The sequence below is a fragment of the Hipposideros armiger genome, unplaced genomic scaffold (assembly GCF_001890085.2).
Source record: "Hipposideros armiger isolate ML-2016 unplaced genomic scaffold, ASM189008v1 scaffold_208, whole genome shotgun sequence".
Classification (NCBI taxonomy): Eukaryota; Metazoa; Chordata; class Mammalia; order Chiroptera; family Hipposideridae; genus Hipposideros; species Hipposideros armiger.
The window spans coordinates 1,468,546-1,489,678 of NW_017731558.1; the positions used below are offsets into that span (position 1 = coordinate 1,468,546).

The 21,133-nt window shown below is 39.2% G+C and overlaps 1 protein-coding gene across 5 annotated transcripts in view; it reads right to left on the minus strand.

The window, feature by feature from the left end:
- Positions 1-21,133, minus strand: part of SUGCT (succinyl-CoA:glutarate-CoA transferase) — a 798,083-nt gene that overhangs the window by 729,915 nt on the left and 47,035 nt on the right. For 4 of the 5 annotated variants that reach the window (XM_019653837.1, XM_019653840.1, XM_019653836.1 and 1 more), the window contains 3 exons: positions 13,186-13,271; positions 12,598-12,648; positions 7,103-7,223 (listed from right to left, as the gene is read on the minus strand). In XM_019653837.1, coding sequence (XP_019509382.1) covers positions 7,103-7,223; positions 12,598-12,648; positions 13,186-13,271 — 258 coding nt within the window. The remainder of the gene's footprint in view (positions 1-7,102; positions 7,224-12,597; positions 12,649-13,185; positions 13,272-21,133) is intronic. The other variant, XM_019653838.1, reaches the window with a different exon arrangement.

Sequence of the window (21,133 nt, forward strand, 5' to 3'; positions counted from 1 at the left end):
CTAATCTAGTCAAAATGCAATGTTTGTCCTTCTAGAAAAAAAGAAAGACTAATGAAGTTAACAAGAAAAAAAATAAATATTTTAACATGTGGTAGAGAGAATTCTTACTGCTAAATTTTTATAATTAGTAACATGCTCAGAAGATACAAGGAAAAGAAGGTACAACTTGAAATTAAATTGTTAAGGATAATATTGATATAATTCTAAAAGTATAGAGAGGTAGAGAATGGTCACTCTTAAAAAAGACTTTTTAAAAAATATCAATAGGTTCTTTCAGAGACTTTCTCTACCCAGTAGTACACAGGAAACCCTACAGTTTTCTCAGAAACAAATTCCTAGTGAAATAGCTTTTTAAACACTGCCCCCTGTTGTTCATACTCAGCTTCCTCTGAAATGATAAAAGGATTGTGTTAATAAAAATAATCAGGTCCTTCCTCCCTTGTGATCAGTCTAAGCATTTTTGTCCTGCAGACCAGATTTCACAGCCTGAGGCAATCTCAACCACACAACTGTCAGAGTGCATTAAAGTAAATCTCCTAACCATTCTAAGATTACTCTCATCAGCAGTAAGGCCAACATGGGAGTGAAAACAGACTATTTGGGCTTGGACAGCACTGACAAGACAGCAATACCACTGGGAAACATCAGGAAAGTCTAGGGTCCCAATAACAACATGTGCAACTTTAGACTGATCTAATCAGTCTTACTAAAAATTAAAAAAACAAACATTGATTACCAAGAATATCAAACTTTAAAAAAAAAGAGACAGCCCTTGCTATATATACATAAACTCATGACTCATAAATGACCTTTGCTTCCAAAAGAATCTGTTGAAATTTAGACTCCCTGATGAGCAAATATTTTCGTGACTTTCACCATTGCAAATATGATTAACAACAAATGAAAGAGAATAGCAAAAATATATTATTCTCAACTAGAGCTGTTCAGTGTCTTGTAATCACAAAGTCCATGTCGTCACTTAACAATGATATATGTCTAAGTATGGACAGCACAGAGGCACTTACCATATTTCCCCATGTATAAGACGCCCCATGTATAAGATGCACCTTAATTTTGGAGCCCGAAATTTGAAAAAAAATGTATTATATAAAGTTATTGAATTCAAGTTTTATTCATCATAAAATTCATACAATTCCTCTTCACTATCAAAACTCCCAAGCATTAGCTTGTCCTCATCTGTGTCTGATGACGAATCACTGTCTTCATATATTGCCTCATCCTCAGTTCCATCTATGGCATTTGAAATGCCACACTTCTTAAATCACTTGACAACAATCTCAATCTTGATATTATCCCAGATCTTTTCACCCAGGTACAGACTTCTCCTATAGTCGGTTTCTTCACTCTTCCTGCTGGTGTCAAATTGTCCCTAGAAGACTTCATCCATTGGTTCCATTTGTCTCTCATGGCAGCTTTGAAGGGTTTGTTAATGCTGACATCAAGTGGTTGGAGCTGGGATGTCAAGCCTCCAAGTATGATGGCAAGTTTTGTTTTTTGCTCTGCAGCAATCTTCTTCGTGTTTTTTATGTGTGCCCTGAACTGATCAAGCACCAATAGGGCAGGTTTGCGTAAGAGCCTATCTGGCCTCCTGCTCCAAACTTTCTCAAACCAGATCTTCATCCCATCCTGATCCATCCAACCCTTGTCATGAACGTGGACCATCATTCCTCGAGGAATGTCTTCTTTTGGCATTGTTTTGCATTTGAAAATCAGCATAGGAGGTAGCTTGGTTCCGTCGGCATAACAAGCCAGAACAATTGTATAATGGCTCTTTTCACGTCCACTTGTCTTCACAGTTACAGTTTTCACCCCCTTATTATCAACAGTTCTGTTACTTGGAACATCAAATTGAAGAGGGACTTCGTCCATATTTGCAATCTGTCCCAACTCAAACTGATGTGTCTTCTGACATTGAATGACAAAATGATGAAATTCAAGGACCTTCTGCTCATAGCTTTCAGGCATCTTTTGGGCAAGTCTGGTGCATGTACACATGCTTAGTCCATTCCGTTTCATGAACCTGAAGCACCAATTGTGTCCTCCTTTGAAATCAGTAACTTCTTTTTCATCAGCAATTCTTCTTGCCTCATGCTGAACCATCTTGGTGGACACAGGAATCCCAATTGCCCTTTGCTCTTCCATCCATATCTTCAATTCCCTCTCTAAATCTGGCCATTTTGCTGACTTGCCTCTCATGGCCTTCTTCTGCCGTGGCGTTTTCAGTAGGATTTCTTCTTCCCGTAGCCAGTCTTGGATTGTTTTCTCAGTTGGAGGAGGACTAAACTTACGTTCAGCAGCACAATTTCCATTCACTTTTGCAAACTGGATCAGTTTTAACTAGAATTCAGCACTGTACGACAATCTTTTCTGAGCCATTTCTGGGCAGAACGTGGCAAAATGTAACCTACCGTAATATACCGGTAACAAGTGCAGAACACTGAGCGCAAAGACAACAAGCATGAAAAAGCGGGAAATGCAAGTAAAAAAAATCTACAACTACTGTATGAGACGCACCCAGTTTTTAGACCACAAATTTTTCGAAAAAGGGTGCGTCTTATATATGGGGAAATAAGGTAATTAATATAAAGTCAAGAAGCCTAAATTTGAAACCCGTCTGCTATTACACAGCTGTGCAACTTTAGGTACTGTAGTTATTCTAGACCTCTTTCCTGATCAAGAAAGAAAGGAGACAGTATGATATGGGTGTTTTTCTAATGATGGTTAGGTGTGGATGCAGGAGATTATAGAATTACAACAGTTGTTTTTTCAGACTACACATGCCTCGCCCCATCACCCCCTTATTCTCCCAGCCCTATCACTTAAAAACACATGATACCCCCATTTTCCCCTTAGCTGAGAACTTCTGAATTATATAATCTATTTCCTAGGCTCTTTGCCACGCTAAAATGTTAATACAGGATTTGAGAACTGAAAGAAAAGAGAGATTCTCCAATCACAAGCCATGGCCCAGACGACCTTTGGACTCTAACCATAGTTAGGTATAGATGTAGAACTTCGGAAAGTGTGAGACTTCTCAAGTAGATTAACACTTTATTTGGCTTGGTGATGTGATAAAATGCATTGTCATTTCCAATCTTCGCTCTTCTCAGAATCTATGTCCTTTGCCATTGACTTTGTAGTTCCTGCCACTAGACAATATATTTCATCACCCAGTGGCATTGGGCTTGGTCATGTGACTTTCCTACATTAGCAGAAGTGATGTAGTCAGAGGCTTTAAACTTGTTTGTGAGAATGGGCTTGTTCTCTTGTGCTCCTGCCTTTCACTAGGAGGAGAATGGGCACTGAGCAGCCACTGATCCGAGAGGTATAAGAGACATGCAGAGCAGACCAGGCCCCAACCTATAACTTGGGGCCAAACCTGATCAGTTTATATCAGCTGAATCCCAGCTGACCCACTGTCATGGAAATGAGAACTACTTATTGTCACATAAGATTTTGCATTTGTCATATATGCAGTATTTTTAGGGTAAGAGGACAATTCAGAAGTTAATATTTTACCTATTTTAATATTTTAAACCTCAAAATTTCCATTGGACTACAAAATGTTAAGGAAAACTCCCTGTCTCACATATTGATACATATACAACAATGAAAGTGTGATTACAGATCTAACAAACAGTACATATAGAAAGAGTCAGATCTAGTGCCAGAGTCATCTGCTGTGTACAGAGCCTGTCTCTCGTACTCATTCAGTAGAGAAGTTAATGATCACTGGGCTCTTCATCATCTAAAATAACAACAAGGAGTGAAACTTTGCAATTCCAGCTTGAAAATACCACCACACAGATAATTACATTGTGAAAAGCACCACTTATACTAAAATAGTATGTCATAGTCAAAGTATTAAAATCTGTCAACCTGAATGCACAGAAACAGTATTTTGATTGTTATTACTTTATGAGTAATAAATATTTTAAGATAACATGTTTTTGTGGCTTTTACAGTATAACAAGATTTATAGCTATCCATGGATTTTAAGATAAATTTATTGAAATATAAGGAGTAAAATTTTTACTTAGTTCCTTTTTAAAACCTATTTAAATGTACTAGTTCCGCTTCCTGCCTAAGAAAAACACCTAAGGCATAATGACAATAACTGAATATTTACATCATGGTTCAGGCTCTTTTGGTACCTTACAGTAATCATATGATCATTGTATAGAGCTACAGATGAACTGTACAAGAAATAACAGATTAGGCCCACTATGCAATAACCCCAGGCTATCCTCTGAAAGTTTATTTGGAAAATGTGAACATAATATTTACCGCTCAGCATTATCTCCAAAAAGTGAACTGCAGAAAAAAAATGGCAACTATTAAAAACTCTTTCATCAAATTCTGCTTCTTTATTCATTGATTCAAGAAACTCGTGCTGAGTCCCTACCATGTGCTCTGCACTGTGTGTGGAACTGAGAAGAAACAAGAGCCTGCAGGGTAGTGGGGGAGACAGGCAAGTAAAGAGGCAAATATAAAATGTGACAGAGAGCACCTCACCCAATCTTCAAGGACCAAGAAAGGCTGCACAGAAAGACATCCACGGTGAGAGCTAAAGGACAAAAAGAATAGGGTTCCAAATAACAGGACGTGATGTGCAAAGGCTCAGAAGTGAGAGGTAGCATGGAGAGTGCAGGAGCTGCAGGTCATTCCAGCCTATACATGCTTTATGCTGTAGGCCCTTCTGCTTAAACGTCTACATTTTAAAGCTTCAACAGTGTGTAAAAATAGACACTTTCTTCACTTGGCTTCCAGGAGGTTCTCCTCCCACCTCACTGACAATTCCTTCTCAGTCTTCTTCACTGTGTTCTCGTAGGCTCCCAAACATCTAGTCATTGGAGGGTAGCAGGCTGAGTCCCTTGAACTCGCCTACACTCAGTCTCTAATGATCTCAGCCAGGCTTCAAATACCGTCTAGTTGTTCATAGCTATCAAACTTTACATCTCCCCTCAACTCTCAAGCCCAATACCTTACTTTACATCTCCACCTGCATATCTAACAGGCATCACAAGGTGCGTCACACTTCTTAAGGGACTTCCAAATTTTCAAAAGCAAACTTTTAACATTTTCCCTACCAAAACTTCTACAGTCTTGCTCAACTCAGTAAATAGAAATTCCATTCTTCTAATTGTTCAGGTCAAAACCTTAAAGTCATGTGTACTCTTTCTCTGCTCTCACAACTAATCTATCTGCAAATCCTATCCCATTACCTTAGAAACATTCAGAATCCTATCACCCTTCAACTACTTCTACCACTACCACCTTAGTTCAAGCCACCATCACTGCTCACCGGGAATATTTCAATAGCTTCATAATTGTTCTTCCATTTCCAGCCTTGCCCTCCACAGTCTGTTCTCAACACAGTAGCTAGAGTGATCCTTTAAAAAATATGTCAGATCACATCACTCCTCTGCTCAAAATCCTCCGGTAGCTTCCAATCTTACTGAGAGTAAAAGCCAAATTCCTTAGAAGGCCCTTTATGATCTTACTAACCAACATTGCCTGACTTTCTCCCATTATGTTGCCCCTCACCAAGGCTGCTTCAGCCATCCCTGCTTGTTTTCACACATGCCCCACACATTCCTGCCTCAGGTCCTTTGCACTTGCTGCTCCCCCACCAGAAACCCTCTACCAATATCTATATGACTCACTCCTTTACTTCATTCAGGTCTCTGCTCAGATGCCACCTTATCAATGAAGACTTTTCTGGGCCAGCCGAGTGGCGCGATGGTTAAGAACTCGCTTGGGATGCCAGAGGGCCCCGGTTCGGATCCCACATAGGAGGGCCAGTGACACTGCCCTCCACAGCTAAGATGCTGAACAGCAGCTCAACCTGGAGCTGGGCTGCCATGAGTCACCGGCGGCGGCGTAGGCTGCAGTCCCTGTGGCAGTGGGTTGCCATGGGCTACCGCGTGTAGCCAGCAGCCAGCGTGAGCGGCCAGCAGCCGCAGTGAGCGGCCGTCCAGAAGCCGGCGACTGATCTGCCTCGCCAGAGAAGAGCACAATGATGGTGCCGGCTTGGGCCAGTGAAGCAACGACCTCCACAACTAGATTGAAGAACAAAACGACAGCAACTTGTCTGTTCCCCTTCCCCCAATTCCCCAGCGCTGTTCCCCTCCCCGCAATTCCCCAATAAAAATCTAAAAAAAAAAAAAAAAGACTTTTCTCAACTCCCAGGATAAAATAGATCCTCTTGACCCCACCCCCCCTTGCCCTGCTTTATTTCTCTCTTCAGTCTTTGAAACTATCAAATTCAAGTTCAAAAACAAAAAAAGTGTATTTATTTATTGATTGATTGAGTACCTGTCTCTCTACTCTAGAATGTAAATTTCCTTGAGAGCATGGATATGCTTTGCTCACTGCTATATCCCAGAACCTTAGAACAATGCCCAGCAGATCACAGGCCTGCAGTAAGTATTTGGTGAATTAATTAGTTAATTAATTAATTAAGACTGAAAATATTATCAATTTTTCTGACAAAAACTATTAAGGTAACTTTCAATCTTCAGAGCCACTTTACTATATCGCATCCCCAACTAATAGTTATGCGCTTATAAAACATGTAAAACTAATGAATATGATGACTGTTTTTTCCCTTTGGCCTAAACACATACACAAGCACACATATATGAGGTTCACAACAAGGGCTGAACAATCTGGAAGCCGCTATAGCACTCTTTTCCTTCACGTGGATTAGCACTGTTGAATATATTGAAGGGATACACTGAGTTCCTATGTTATCTTAAAGATCACTAACATTTCAACTGTAATTCTATATATGAGTTAATAACAGCATTTTGGAAATGTTTACAAAATAGCAATTTAAACAGCTGGCAAAAATTATAGGCCGACAATTCACAGAAATATAATTTACCAATAAATATATGAAAAATATTCATTTAAGTTAATGTTCTTTAATGGTTAATTTTCAGCAACCTACAATGGCTTGGGAGGGGAGGGAGGGCAAAACAGCTTCAAGAAAACCAGCACTAATAAGAGGTTTCTTATAGACACAGAGAAAAACAGAAACGGGGAAACCCACTCCCCGACGAGCGGAGCTGCGTACCTGTGATGGAGCAGTAGACGACGTGCGGAGCGATCCTGTCTATGTCTGTGTACCCCAAGCCCAGGGCAGACAGTTTCCCCGGGACATAGTTCTCCACAAATACATCACAAACAGCTGCAAGCTGAAGGAAGAGGTAAAGGTAAGTCAGATTCCTCAAAGGGCCTCCAAACTTTGAACAAATCCCCACATTATAGAATTCTAATTTCAGCAAACACAGGAAAAGTAAAATTACAAAGTAGAATTAGATCAACATGAAGGCTCTGGTCAACTACTTGAGGTATTACTGACAATAGAACCACAGCTATTAAAATTTTCAGTAAATACCATTGTAGTAAATGGATTCTGCTTATGTTAAATGCAAGAAATATCTAGGTTACATGGTCCAAATATATTTTCAGAAGTTTAGGTAGAAAAATTAGAATATAAGTATATAAAACATATGAAAAATATCTTTTAAACTCTTTACAAAAAACAAAATACAATGGCTTTACTACTCTCCATCCTTATTGAGTGATATTACTCATTACAACATGCACATATAGGCACTTAATACATGTAAATGTAATTCTGAAATGCTTTCATACTTTTCAGATGCTTTCTTTCCAAAAAGTTTTAAATTTATCTAATGAACCATTTTTGAAAAACTATTAAACTATAACCTAGTGAATCAGTAACTGTCTGAAACAAGATATAGATTTTGATTCCCAGATAACTGCTATAGGAATTAGAGGACAATGAACCATTGAAAACCTTAACCTTAAAATTCTTTTCAAAATTTCAATTGTGACTACATGTCTTTTAAAGTCCTTTTAAAACAGAAATTATTCTAGGTCACCCAGAGAAATTCATTACAGTAATTCTTGAACATATCCAAGTACCTAATAACTATTTAATAAAATGTTTAATAGCCATATTGACATAGATTTAGATTCATTCACAAGCATGCAACTAATGCAACAGAATTGGACTCTAGATCACGGGTGGGCAAATGTTTTCCATAAAAGGTCAAATAGTACATATTTTAACCTTTGCAGGACACATAGATAACCTGTCACACATTCTTCTTTATTTTTCTTCAACAATCTTTAAAAATGTAAAATCCACTCAGTCCATGAGCCATAAAAAAATTAACCTGATTTGGCCTACACAGTTTGCCAACCTTTGCTCTAAAAGGAAAAGGCTGAATTAACATAAACTTTAGATGGAAACATAAATAAATTGAGCGCTCAATCCACATAAAGTATTCAGATGGACCATAAATTCACTGTTTCAATAAGACAAAAATATAAATATAATGAATAACTTATGTTATTCTAAATATCTCAATTAACCAAAAAAAAAGCATATTAAAAAACAATATACATGGTATTATCTCATGTTTGGGGAGAAAAAATGGTATACAAGGGCATAAAGAGATTGACATGATACACTAAAATATTAATCTTTTTGCCCATGAACAGGCATTGCTTGTGCAACAAGAAAAAAACAATTAATTAAAAATGTGCTCAGAGTACCACATAGTCTGACTCTACAATATTACTAAAAACATATGGAAAAGTTGAGTTTAGGAGCTAAAGATTTCTACTGATAAAGATGCCCAGTAGTTTTTTATGATACCCAAGAACTGAATATGTATGCACTGATATTTATTGATAAAATATTCCTGGAAAAGTGTAGTGGGCAGAAATTATTCTTTTCTCCAATTTATAAATATTTATTTTGAATAAATAAAAACAAGCCACTTACTAGATGCTGATTCTTAGTGAGTTTGTCTTCCAACATATTCTCTCTCTCTCTCTCTGTTTCAGCACATTCACCCATTCAAGATCATGTACTTATATGTCCCCTATAGCTTTAGTAAAGTCATTCATAAAAATTCTAAACAGACAGTGCTAAAATCAGAGCCACTGGAAAACTTTCTCTGACTTATACTTATCTCCACACTATCTCCAAGTTATATACAAGTCAACTGCTTCAGCGGAGACCAAATGTTTACTGCATTTCCCTGACACAATAATATACTAGGAAATAAATTGAGGGGAAAAATACTGGTTTCCAGTGTTACTGGTGATCACCTCTTCTTCACCTAGGTGCTCACAAATTACCTAATAATCTATTCTAGAATCTTGCCCAGAATAAAAACAAGCACAATTTTGTATGAGTCAGAGAACCCACCATCTTTTTCTTTCTAAAAGGGAGCAAAAAATAAATAAATCTTCCAGACTGGCCGAGTGGCTCAGTTGGTTAAGAGTGCAAGCTCTGAGCAACAGGGTCACTGGTTCGATTCCCACATGGGCCAGTGATGCTGAGCCCAAGCTGAGCTGCCACTGAGCTGCCAACAGGTGGCAGGATGGCTCAGCTGATGAGAGCATGTGCTCCTAACAGCAAGGTTGCAGGTTCAACTCCCACATGGGATGGGGGGCTATGCCCACCCGCAACTAAGATTGAACATAGCACCTTGAGCTGAGCTCCCCTGAGTTGTCTACGGGCAGCTAGATTGCTCAGTAGTTAGAGCATGCACTCTTATTAACAAGGTTCGACTCCTGCATGGGATGGTGGGTAAAATCCACCCGCAACTAAGATTGAACACGACACCTAGAGCTGAGCTGCCGCAAGCTGCCGGCTGGCGGATGGCAACTGGACTTAGAGCTGAGCTAGCTGTGCTCTCCACAGCTAAGACTGAAGGACAACTTGGCTGTTTCCCTTCCCCAATTCCCCAACACTGCTCCCCTTCCCCAAATAAAAAAAAAATCTTCCTTCCAGTGACAGAGTAAGTAAGAACTGAAATCAATTTGAAATATAGAGTACCTGATTCTGAGTTCCTTTCAGAATATAATTTAAGAACAGAACAGATAAGCAAGATCAGAAATAGAGGGGAAAGAGATGATAATAATTTAACATTTATGAGTAAAAAAAATCATAAAGTAATTTTTAAATGTTACATAAAAGAATGTCATTTATAGGAGATGTATGCTGAAGGATTTAAGGGCAAAGTTTCATAACATTTCCCACTTACTTTCAAATAGTTCAAAATATACACATAAACACAAACATATACATATGTAAGTAAGCAAATATAGGGAAATGTTAAAATTGTTGCATCTAGGCATAGGGTAAATGAGAGCTGATTATTATACTATTCTTTCAACTTTTTTATGTTTGAATTTTTAATAATAAAATGTTGGAGGAAAGTAAAACTTGTGACATTGCTCTGTGGACCATTATAAATGCACACAGTATGGATATTGTGTGTCAACTAATTAACATGGAGAATTATTTGAAATACAGAAAACATGCTACAAAGTTATCAAATCATATTGTCATGAAAATACCAGGCTCCACACAGATTTTCTAACCTGAGTTTTATTTTTCAGACAACATATTTTTGGTTAACCTAGTTGACAAAGGAGTCATATTTTTTGGAGCTCTCTTGCATCCAGTTGATTGCTTTCTATAACACTTTAAAACCATTTCTATAAACTAGACTCCTTTTATTAGCAATCATAGCCACCAAGATCTGAATGCAGAGGTTGTTTTGCTACTCTTAAGGCCAAAAAAGAAATCCATGCCATAAAGAATAAAATAACAAGGCAAAAATAATTTTTCCTCTAGGCAGTAAGATATATAACTTAGGAATGATGTAACTAACTAAAAATCATAGACATGAATAATGACGTCTCCAGGCAATCTAAGTTTAATATGAGTTGAAATGTATTTTATTGTTATCAATCAGACATGAAAAGAAATCAAGCCCACAATGAAATCTGATTTAAAATTGATATAGTCTGGTGGAGGACACTGGCAAGATCCGAGAGTGAAAAGGAAGTCCCAGCAATTCATTTATTTTGGTCAGAATTATACCTGTAGGCCTAACATATTCAAATGTACACTGATATCTTAGTAATAAGAGTTATGAATTCCATCTAACACTGCCCCATCAAGAAGCTCTACTGAAATTGTAAAGTATTTGTTCAGTCAAATCTGAAACCTTGACTATTAAGGATAAATGGTTAGAATGTCCTGAAAAGAAAGCAAAGAAGTAGAAACTGTGAACATTGAAGATGAAACTGAGAAACACAGAACAGAAAGAGAAGAATTAAGGAAAGAACAATCTCTCAAATAAAATACTACTACTACTACTACTAATAATAATAATAATAATAATAATAATAATAACAACACATCTACTGAGAAGATAAAAAGAAGGACCTGAGAATGAAGACAGTGGGAGTTGGCTGGAGGTGAGAATATCCACTGTAGAAAAACAGAGTAGGGCTACAATAAAATGAAGAACAATTTAGAAAAATCAAGCTAAGTTTCAAATGAAAAAGGAAATAAAAACCTAAATTATGCTATAGAAAAGAAATAGGAAAAAAAAGGCAGTAAGATCAGGACAATTGTCAAGCTTTGGGTTCAAAACATATCTAGTAAACAAAAATTCTAAATTTGCTGGATTGATCCAACAGAACCAAAGTGGATGGTCACTGATTCTCATCTTAAATAAATTATCTTTCAATCGGCCAAACAAAGAAAAGTAGCAGCAGAGCAATGATATCAAAGTTAATAATTTGATCTAAAACAAATTTTGGGATTTGGTTCTCTATTCAAATAGACATATATAAATTAGATTAGATTTTAAACTTTAACAAGGATGGCAAATAAGTTTTATCTTGCATGATGAATCCAACGTCATGTGCATCAGAAACAATAACAATAATGAATACTTAAAGAGTGCTGATTATGGAAGGCACTCTCCTACACATATTACACATATTAACTCAATTTTAACAACAACTGTAAGAAGGAGGTACTATTATTATTATTATTATCCTCATTTTACTGATAAGAAACTTGAGTCATAAAGAATTTAAGTAACCTGCCTGAAGTCACATAGCTAGTAAATAGAGAATTTACTGAGATTTGAATCTCAGCAGAGGAAGCTAGGGTATGCACCAAACCATTGTGTAATCCTGCCCCTGAAGGAAAGATGATAGATCAGCTCTGGATATACTGGCCATCTGAATGTTAAAAAAAAGCTTCGGGCTCTCACAAGATGTATTACCCAGGGTCCAAATTCCAGTTCTTCCCTTTACCAGCTATGTGATTTTTAGAGCATAACTTAAGCCCCATAAGACTCATTTCCCTGCTGTGAAAATGGGGATTCTTAATACCTCATTTACAAGTCAGATTCTGAAGATTTGAGGAGATAATCTCTAACCAAAGTGCACACCCAAGCCTAAAATCTGATACAGTGTAGGCACTCAGTCAATGGTAGTTAGTACAACTGAATACCCTCAGTGTGGAGAAACATGCTACACAATATACAAGAAATTATAAAGAAAATTATACTTACTCTAAAGTTAAATTCTACAATGGCATTTACAGCAAAATTATAGATTGTCAATGAAATAAAGTTTTAAAACACTTTTACTGTGATGTTCAAAACCCTAATTACAACCCAGGTGGTAACAGGCCCTCCATCAAGCATACTGTACCTCTTTGATGATTTTTACCCCTTTTGGATCCTTGATATTAACAGCTATACTCTAAAAATTAAAATATATATATTAAAATGGTATCATAAAGTTTTTTCTTATTACTGACAGTTCAACAAGGGAGCCATTCATATCATAGATTCTCCTCTAAAAGAAAATGTATTTTCCTCCTGAAGAAACATTTAAATCATCTTTACTGATTTTACTTGCAATTTAGATATGTTGCACTGTAGCAAGGATTATAGTAAAAATTATTCAAATAATAATACCAAATATTAGGCAATTACCAATCTCCACAATAAAGAAAAATGTAAAAAACCATTTAACAAATTTAGTAAAACTATTTCCATTATAAAACCATTATAAATGCTCATGAAATGTTTTAAGTTAATAGAGAAGGAAGATTAATAAAAAGCTCTATTTTTATTTGGTAATTGGTTAATGAATAAAATTTCATCTTATATGAAATACTAGTTACATCTACAAAGAAGGGTGAAAACAAACAAGCCAGGATGATATCAAAAGTTTTGTTATTACAAGAGAATTACACGAAGAAACCAAAAGAAAAAAAAGGAATGATATTCTTACTTTTTTATTTCGGTTTACACTGAGAAAATAAGTACTTTCTGTCCCCACAAAAGGTGGCCCCCAAGTTCGTGTATCATCACCAGCTCCTGAAAATAATATTATGAGCTGTTAATCTTTAATTCTGAAACATCATGAGACATTTCAAACCAACAGGCTCACTCATCATATGCATACATTCATAGGTGCCTGAACAAGATCTGCTCAATTCAGTGGAATTAGAAACCTAGAGGAGACCATAGGAGCAACTTAGACTGTCCAAAATCCTTACATGTTCATGTTAATCACTAAATCCCTCCTAAATCCTCTTTCACTAAAATCCATCTTTGAAAGTCAAAATCCAGAAAGTAATGTCCTACCGGAAGTCTTCAGATTTCATAAATGGCAAATCTGATGGGGGAAAAATTACTCTCAGTTTTTGGTCAGCAAGTCAGTCAGCTCTTTCTAAGAGTGTTTCTTGGTATTAAGTAAGCAAAGAAAATGTTGAGTCTACAAAAGATGTTTGCTAAATATTATTTAAATCAAAATAATGATCAGTGAGTCTTTATGAGAAAATGGAATCTGAGCCTAGGTATAGAACAATGATACATAAACTGCAAAAAATTTCTGTTTAGGATTTTTACATCTGTATTCATCAGAGATATTGGTCTGTAATTTTCTTTTTTGAGTTATCCTTGCAAGGTTTTGGTATCAGAATAATCTTGGCCTAATAAAATAAGTCAGGAAGTACTGCCATTTCTTCAATTTTTTGCAAGAGTTTGAGGAGGAGAGCTATTAAATCTTCTTTGAATGTTTGGTAGAATTCACTAGTGAAGCCATCTGGTCCTGGACTTTTGCTTTTGGGAAGGTTTTGGATGACTGATTCAATTTCCTTACTGTTTATCAGTCTATTTAGATTTTCCAGTTCTTTGTGATTAAATCTAGGAAGATTATATATTTCTAAGAACTTGTCCATTTCTCCTAGGTTATTGAATTTGGTGGCATATAGTATTTCATAATATATTTTTTTTAATTTTTATTGGGTAACAGTATGTTTTTTCAAGGACACATCAGCTGCAAGTCAAGTTGTTGTCCTTCAATCTAGTTGTGGGGGGTGCAGCCCAATATCCCATGTGGAAATCAAACCAGCAACCTTGTTGTTAAGAGCACCAGCTCTGGGCCGGCCGAGTGGCGCGATGGTTAAGAACTCGCTTGGGATGCCAGAGGGCCCCGGTTCGGATCCCACATATGAGGGCCAGTGACACTGCCCTCTACAGCTAAGATGCTGAACAACAGCTCAACCTGGAGCTGGGCTGCCGTGAGTCGCTGGCGACGGCGTGGGCTGCAGTCCCTGTGGCAGTGGGTTGCCATGGGCTACCGTGTGTAGCCAGCAGCCAGCGTGAGCGGCCAGCAGCTGCAGTGAGCGGCCGTCCAGAAGCCGGTGACTGATCTGCCTCGCCAGGGAGGAGCGCAATGATGGTGCCAACTTGGGCCAGTGAAGCAGCGTCCTCCACAACTAGATTGAAGAACAAAACGACAGCAACTTGTCTGTTCCCCTTCCCCTAATTTCCCAGTACTGTTCCCAACCCCCCAATTACCCAATAAAAATCTTTAAAAAAAAAAAAAGAGCACCAGCTCTAACCAACTGAGCCAATCAGCCGCGCCTCATAGTATTCATGTACAGTCCTTTGTATTTCTATGGTGTCCATCGTAACTTCTCTCATTTCTGATTTTGAGTCTTTTCTCTTTTTTCCCTAGTGAGTCTAGCCACAGGTTTATCAATTTTATTAATCTTTTCAAAGAACCAGCTCTTTGTTGCATTAACTTTTTCTATTGGCCTGTTTTTTTCTATTCTGTTTAATTCTGCTCTACCTTATATTATTTCCTTCTTTCTACTGAGTTTGGGCCTCATTTGTTCTTCTTTTTCTAGTTCATTAAGATGAAATGTTAGGTTGTTTATTTAAGCTTTTTCTTCTTTCTTGAAATAGGTCTGTAACGATGTAACTTCCCTCTTCGTACCAATTTTGCTGTATCCAAAAATTCTGATATGTCGTATTGTTATTCTCATTCTTTATGTATCTTTTGATCTCTTCTTTTATTTCTTCTTTCACTGAGTCATTGTTTAGTAGCATATTGTTTAATCTCTATCTATTTGTGCTTTCTCCCTCTTTCTTTTTGCAGTTCATTTCCAATTTCAAAGTATTGTGGTTAAAGACTATGATTGGTATCATTCAGTCTTCTTAAATTTGATAAGGCTACTTTTATGTCCCTGCATATGGCCTGTTGTTGAGAATGTTCCATGTACACTAGAGAAAAATGTATAATCTGGTGTTCTGGGAGGAAAGGTTCTGTAAACATTGATTATGTCTATTTGGTCTAGTGTGTCATTTAAAGTTAATATTTCCATATTGATTTTCTGTGTGGATGATCTATCCATAGCTGTCAATGGGATATTTAAGTCTCCCAATATAATTGCACTTTTGGCAATGTGGATAATCTATCCATGGCTGTCAACCGGATATTTAGGTTCCCTAATATAGTTGCACTTTTGTAACAGTAAAAAAAAATAAAGTTTCTCCCTTTTGTTCTATTAGTAATTCCTTTATATATTTTGGTGCTCCTAGGTTGATTGTATATATATTGACAAGTGTTATGTCTTCTTGATATACTGTCCCCTTTATCATTATAAAATGTCCAACTTTGTCTCTAGACAAAGAGGCAACCAACCAAATGGGAGAAGATATTTGCAAACAACACATCCAATAAGGGTCTAATATCTAAAATATATAAAGAACTCAAACAAATCAACAACAACAAAAAAAAACAATCCAATTAAAAAATGGATAGAGGACATGAACAGACATTTCTCCCAAGAAGACATACAATCGGCCAACACATATGAAAAGGGGCTCAGCTTCACTAGCTATTAGAGAAATGCAAATCAAAACCACAGTGAGATACCACCTCACACCTGTTAGAATGGCTATTATCAACAGGACAAGAGATTGTGGATAAAAGGGAACCCTCATACACTGCTAGTGAATGTAAATTGGTCCAGCCACTATGGAAAACAGTATGGAATTTCCTCAAAAAATTAAGAATAGAACTACTTTATGATCCAGTAATCCTACTACTGGGTATCTACCTGAAATTTTTGAAAACATTTATCATAAAGATATATGTACCCCTATGTTCATTGCAGCATTATTCATGGTAGCCAAGACATGGAAACAACCTAACTGTCCTTCGATGAATAACTGGATAAAGAACATGTGGTACATACATACAACAGAACACTACTCAGCCATAAGAAAAGATGAAATACTGCCATTTGCAATAACATGGATGAATCTTGAGGATATAATGCTAAGCAAAATAAGACAGACAGAAAAGGTCAAGAACCATATGATTTCACTCATATGTGGGATATAAAACAGAAAACAACAAACGAACAAACAAGACAAACAAACAGAAACTCATAGACACAGACAGCAGTAATGTGGTTACCAGAAGGAAAAGGGGGGGTGGGGAGGTAGAAGAGGGTCAAGAGGGTGAAATATACAGTTACGGAAGGAGATTGGATTTTGGTGGTGAACACACAATGCAGTATACAGATGATATATTATAGAATTATCCATTTGAAACTTATATAATCTTATTAATCAATTTCACCCCAATAAATTTAATAAAATAAAATAGTTCTGCAGCAACAATAACTCAGAAAAGGCAAAATATTGAGTTGTCAGAAAACCCATGACACATTTTTGCAACGAAAAACAGAAAAAAATACATCATGAGGGCCAGCCTAGTGGCTCAGCTGGTTAAGAGCTCACTTGGGAGCGCCAGCTCTGAGCAGCAGGGCTGCAGTTCAGATCCCACATTGAGGGCCAGTGACGCTCGCCCTCTACACCTAAGATGATGAACAACAGCTCGACCTGGAGCTGGGCTGCTGTGAGTCGCCAGCGACGATGTAGGCTGCAGCGGGGCTGCAGTGGGGCTACAGTGGGCTGCTGGGAGCTACGTGAGTGGCTGGCAGCCAGCATGAGCAGCCGGCAGCCGGTGTGAGCTGCTGGGAGCCGCAGGGAGCGGCCTACCGATGACCAGCGACTGACTGCCTCACCTGGGAAGAGCACAATGATCATACCAACATGGGCCAGTGAAGCGACGTCCTCCACAACTAGACTGAAGAACAAAAACAGCAATTTGTCTACCTGTCTGTTCCCCTCCCCCAATTCCCCAATAAAATCTTTTTTAAAAAAAATTAACTTTAAAAAAAAATACATCATGACTTTTCCGCCAACGCAGTAAGTTACCGATTAGCAAATTCAGTTAATTTAATACTATTTTAGAATAAAATTTTAGCTATCTAGGTCTTGCTTCAAAATAAAAGTTTAAAAACATAAAAAAATAGGGTATTTTATTCTGGACATCTACTTCAAGTAATTCTGAAATGTATTTGTATTTGATTCAAAGACAGAGTTACAGAAAAAAGTTTTCTTGCACAATAAGCAACTAGCAAACAACGTAGATAGAACTCAGAAAGTGAATCAACAATTAAATGGTATAAAATAGTATCACTTAAGAATTTCCTACGTGCGCGACTCAGGGGCTCTTGCAAAAGCCGCCGTGGCACAATGAAGGTGAAGGCCGGCACCACTCGCCGGCCAAGGTGGGATCCCAAGGCCTCTCCAGTCCACCAAGGGCGCACCACCTGCCCGTCTCACCCGCCGCACCGGGGAGGTGGAGCACGAGCACATGTGTTAGGACCCAAAAGATGGTGAACTATGCCTGGGCAGGGCGAAGCCAGAGGAAACTCTGGTGGAGGTCCATAGCGGTCCTGACGTGAAAATCAGTCGTCCGACCTGGGTATAGGGGTGAAAGACTAATCGAACCATCTAGTAGCTGGTTCCCTCCGAAGTTTCCCTCAGGATAGCTGGCATTCTCACACGTGAAACCCACACAGTTTTACCCAGTAAAGCGAATGAAAAAAAAAAAAGAATTTCCTGGGCTGACCCAGTGGCTCCTTGGTTAAGAGTTGGCTTGGGAGCACAAGCTCGGAGCAGCAGGGCCGCCAGTTCGGATCCCACATGGGCCAGTGACACTGTGCCCTCTACAGATGGTGAAAACAGCTCGACCTGGATCTGGGCTGCCGTGAGTGGCTGGCGACGGTGTAGGCTGCAATGGGGCTGCAGAAGGCTGCCGTAAGCTACCATGAGTGGCCAGTAGCCAGCGTTAGTGGCTGGCAGCCAGCATGAACTGCCGTGAGCGGCCGTCCAATGGCCGGCAACCAATCTGCCTCAGCCAGGAAGAGCGCAATGATCACAGTACCAATGTGGGCCAGTGAAGCGACATCCTCCACAACTAGACTGAAGAACAAAAGTATAGCAACTTGTCTGTTCCCCTTCCCTGATTCCCCAATGCTGTTCCCTCCCCCAATTCCCCCAATAAAATCTTAAAAAAAAAAGAAAGAATTTCCTAAGTTCTGATTAAATATTGAGGTAAGAAACTAATCACTATATAAGTAAGTACACTTGAACAATTTATCACTAGCCCCCCAGAAAGAGAGAATTTGTGAATATTAGTTAAAGCGTAAATTTCAATCTCATTTTAATGGTATAACTAGTCTATTAGCCTTCTGGAATAGACGAAGAAAAATAAGACCCAGCCCTTTGGAAAACGCAACAAAACATAGACTAAAATGGACTCACGTATTTATAAAAAAACTCACAAGAGAAACAGGACAGAGGGAAAAGAAGCATTAGTTCTAATTGGAGGTGAACCAAAAACAACACAAAGCTATAAATGATAAGTATCAAACAAAATAGCATGTTCAAAATATCTGGGAAAAAACAAACTCCAAGAGCTCACATAGGGAATCTCTCAGCAGTAAAGCAGTAGAAGCCTCATGGAAAATGTATGTGGGAACCTGGATCTTCAGGATTAGACAGACCACTCACAGTCAAGAGAAAGCCCAGACACTTCCATTTTTTTGCTGTTGTCAATACATTTTTAAAAATTGTTAATGAAGCAATGCCAAGATAAAGTTAAAATCGGATGGTTTATTTTCAATGTTCACATTCATCTCTCAGGTGGAGACGTCAGAAATCTAAATTAGAGGGCTATTCAGCTTTCCTGCACCACCTGGCCTTGGTATACAACCAGGGTTTTAGACAGGCACAAGTTCAGTGCCGATGGCACATGACAGGAAATAAACATTAAAGATCACAAACTGGTAAAACTGGCAAATGGAGAGACATATGTTATTTATCCCACACATAAGTTAAAGTTTTTAACTAGCTGCCATGATTTCAAAATCTGGAAATCTCATATATAAATTCAGACTGGAGGACTTCCGGAAAGATGGCAGAATAGACAGACGCTGTGCCAACTACCTCCCAGGATCACACCAAAATTACAAATAATTTATAAGATATTCAACCTCGGAAGTTCCCTGGACCCTAGATGAACACAACCTCTAAATGAAGGACTTAAAGAGGAGGCCACGTCGAGTCCGGTAGGAGAGGCAGAGACGAAAGAGGGCAAACCCTGTGACGGACACCTCAGCGGCGGGGAGGCTTCTCCGGTTAGGGGCGAGACCCTCCGGCCCCACACCGCGCTCACCAGCCCAGAGTTACGTTGCTGGGAAGAGGAGTTCTACGATAGCTGACAGTAGAAAATAGTGAGGACTCTGCTCAACTGGTGAGGCTGAGGGCAGCTGGAGAGACAGTGGAGCTGGCAAACCAACTCGCTCACTGGTGAGCACTCACCCGGTTCCTATTGGAGGGAGTGGCTTTGTGAGCGGGGCCCAGGAGCCTCCGGGAAGGACTGAGCTGAGTGACTTTGGCGCGGGAGCTGGAGGTTTGTGTTCCAGTTGTTCCCCTGGTGTGGAGCTTACACGCCGGTAGTGCACAGGGGACTGCCATTTTTTTAGGGCTGGGCCCTCCCACAGAGGCTCAGGTCTGGCACTGCATTGGTCTTCTGGAATTGGCGCAGGAGTGTGTGTGTGCATGCTTGCGTGCGTGCGCATGCGGCCTTGGATCCCCACCCTCCATACTGTTTGTGCTGCATAGCCAGGGAAACGCCAAGCAAGCGTGCTTCAACTACAACAGACCCGGAAGTGCGTGACTCGCCTTAGGTCCCTGATTTCCGCACTGCGCATGCAGAGTTGTCTTGGTGGCAATTGGCTATCGGGCTATTCAGCCTGATCTTTGAGCGGCTGATTGGGCCAGGCTGAGACAGGGAGTTTTCCTGGGAGTGTAGGGCCACGAGCTGCGAGCCTGCGTGATTCAGCCGGGGCTTTCCGGGCGTTTGTGTGGGTTGGCTGCTGATGCAGGAGTGCATGCTGCTCTGACTTGGTGGGGGCCACTGACCACACCCTGTGGTGCCTTGGGAGCCTGCCCCGCCCACCTAGAGCTGTGTTTCCAGGGACACCCCAAGCCCCTGGTCCCTAGCTCCTACCTCTGCAGGCCACAGAGGGGTTATTGCAGCAGCAGACAGCCCGCAACAACTTGTGAGGATTTTTGATGGTTAGCACAGTTTCCAAAGCACACAACTAATTGTGGGAAGCTTACTGCAAGTCTAGAGGGAGGTCAGCGCATGACCCACTGAGCCCTTCCCCCCAGCAGGTGGTGCTGAGTCGCCTAGAATCTCTCTATTGCTGAGCAAGTTGTCTGCAGTGCAGATTACAGCGGGCACAGAGACCCTCCTTTTTTTTTTCTTTCTTCTTCTCCTTTTCCTTTTTTTTTCCTCTTTCTCTCTTTTTTTTTTTTCTTTTTCCTTTTTTCTTTCTAGGTGATCTAATACATCGAAGCAATCAGAGCGACAGCTCGAATGAAGAAACAAAGAAACATGTCCCAAGTAAAAGATCAGAAGAAACCTCAAGAAATGCAACTAAATGAAACAGAGGTATCCAACCTTTCAGAGACAGAGTTTAGAACACTGATGATAAGAATGTTTCAGGAACTTAAGGAGG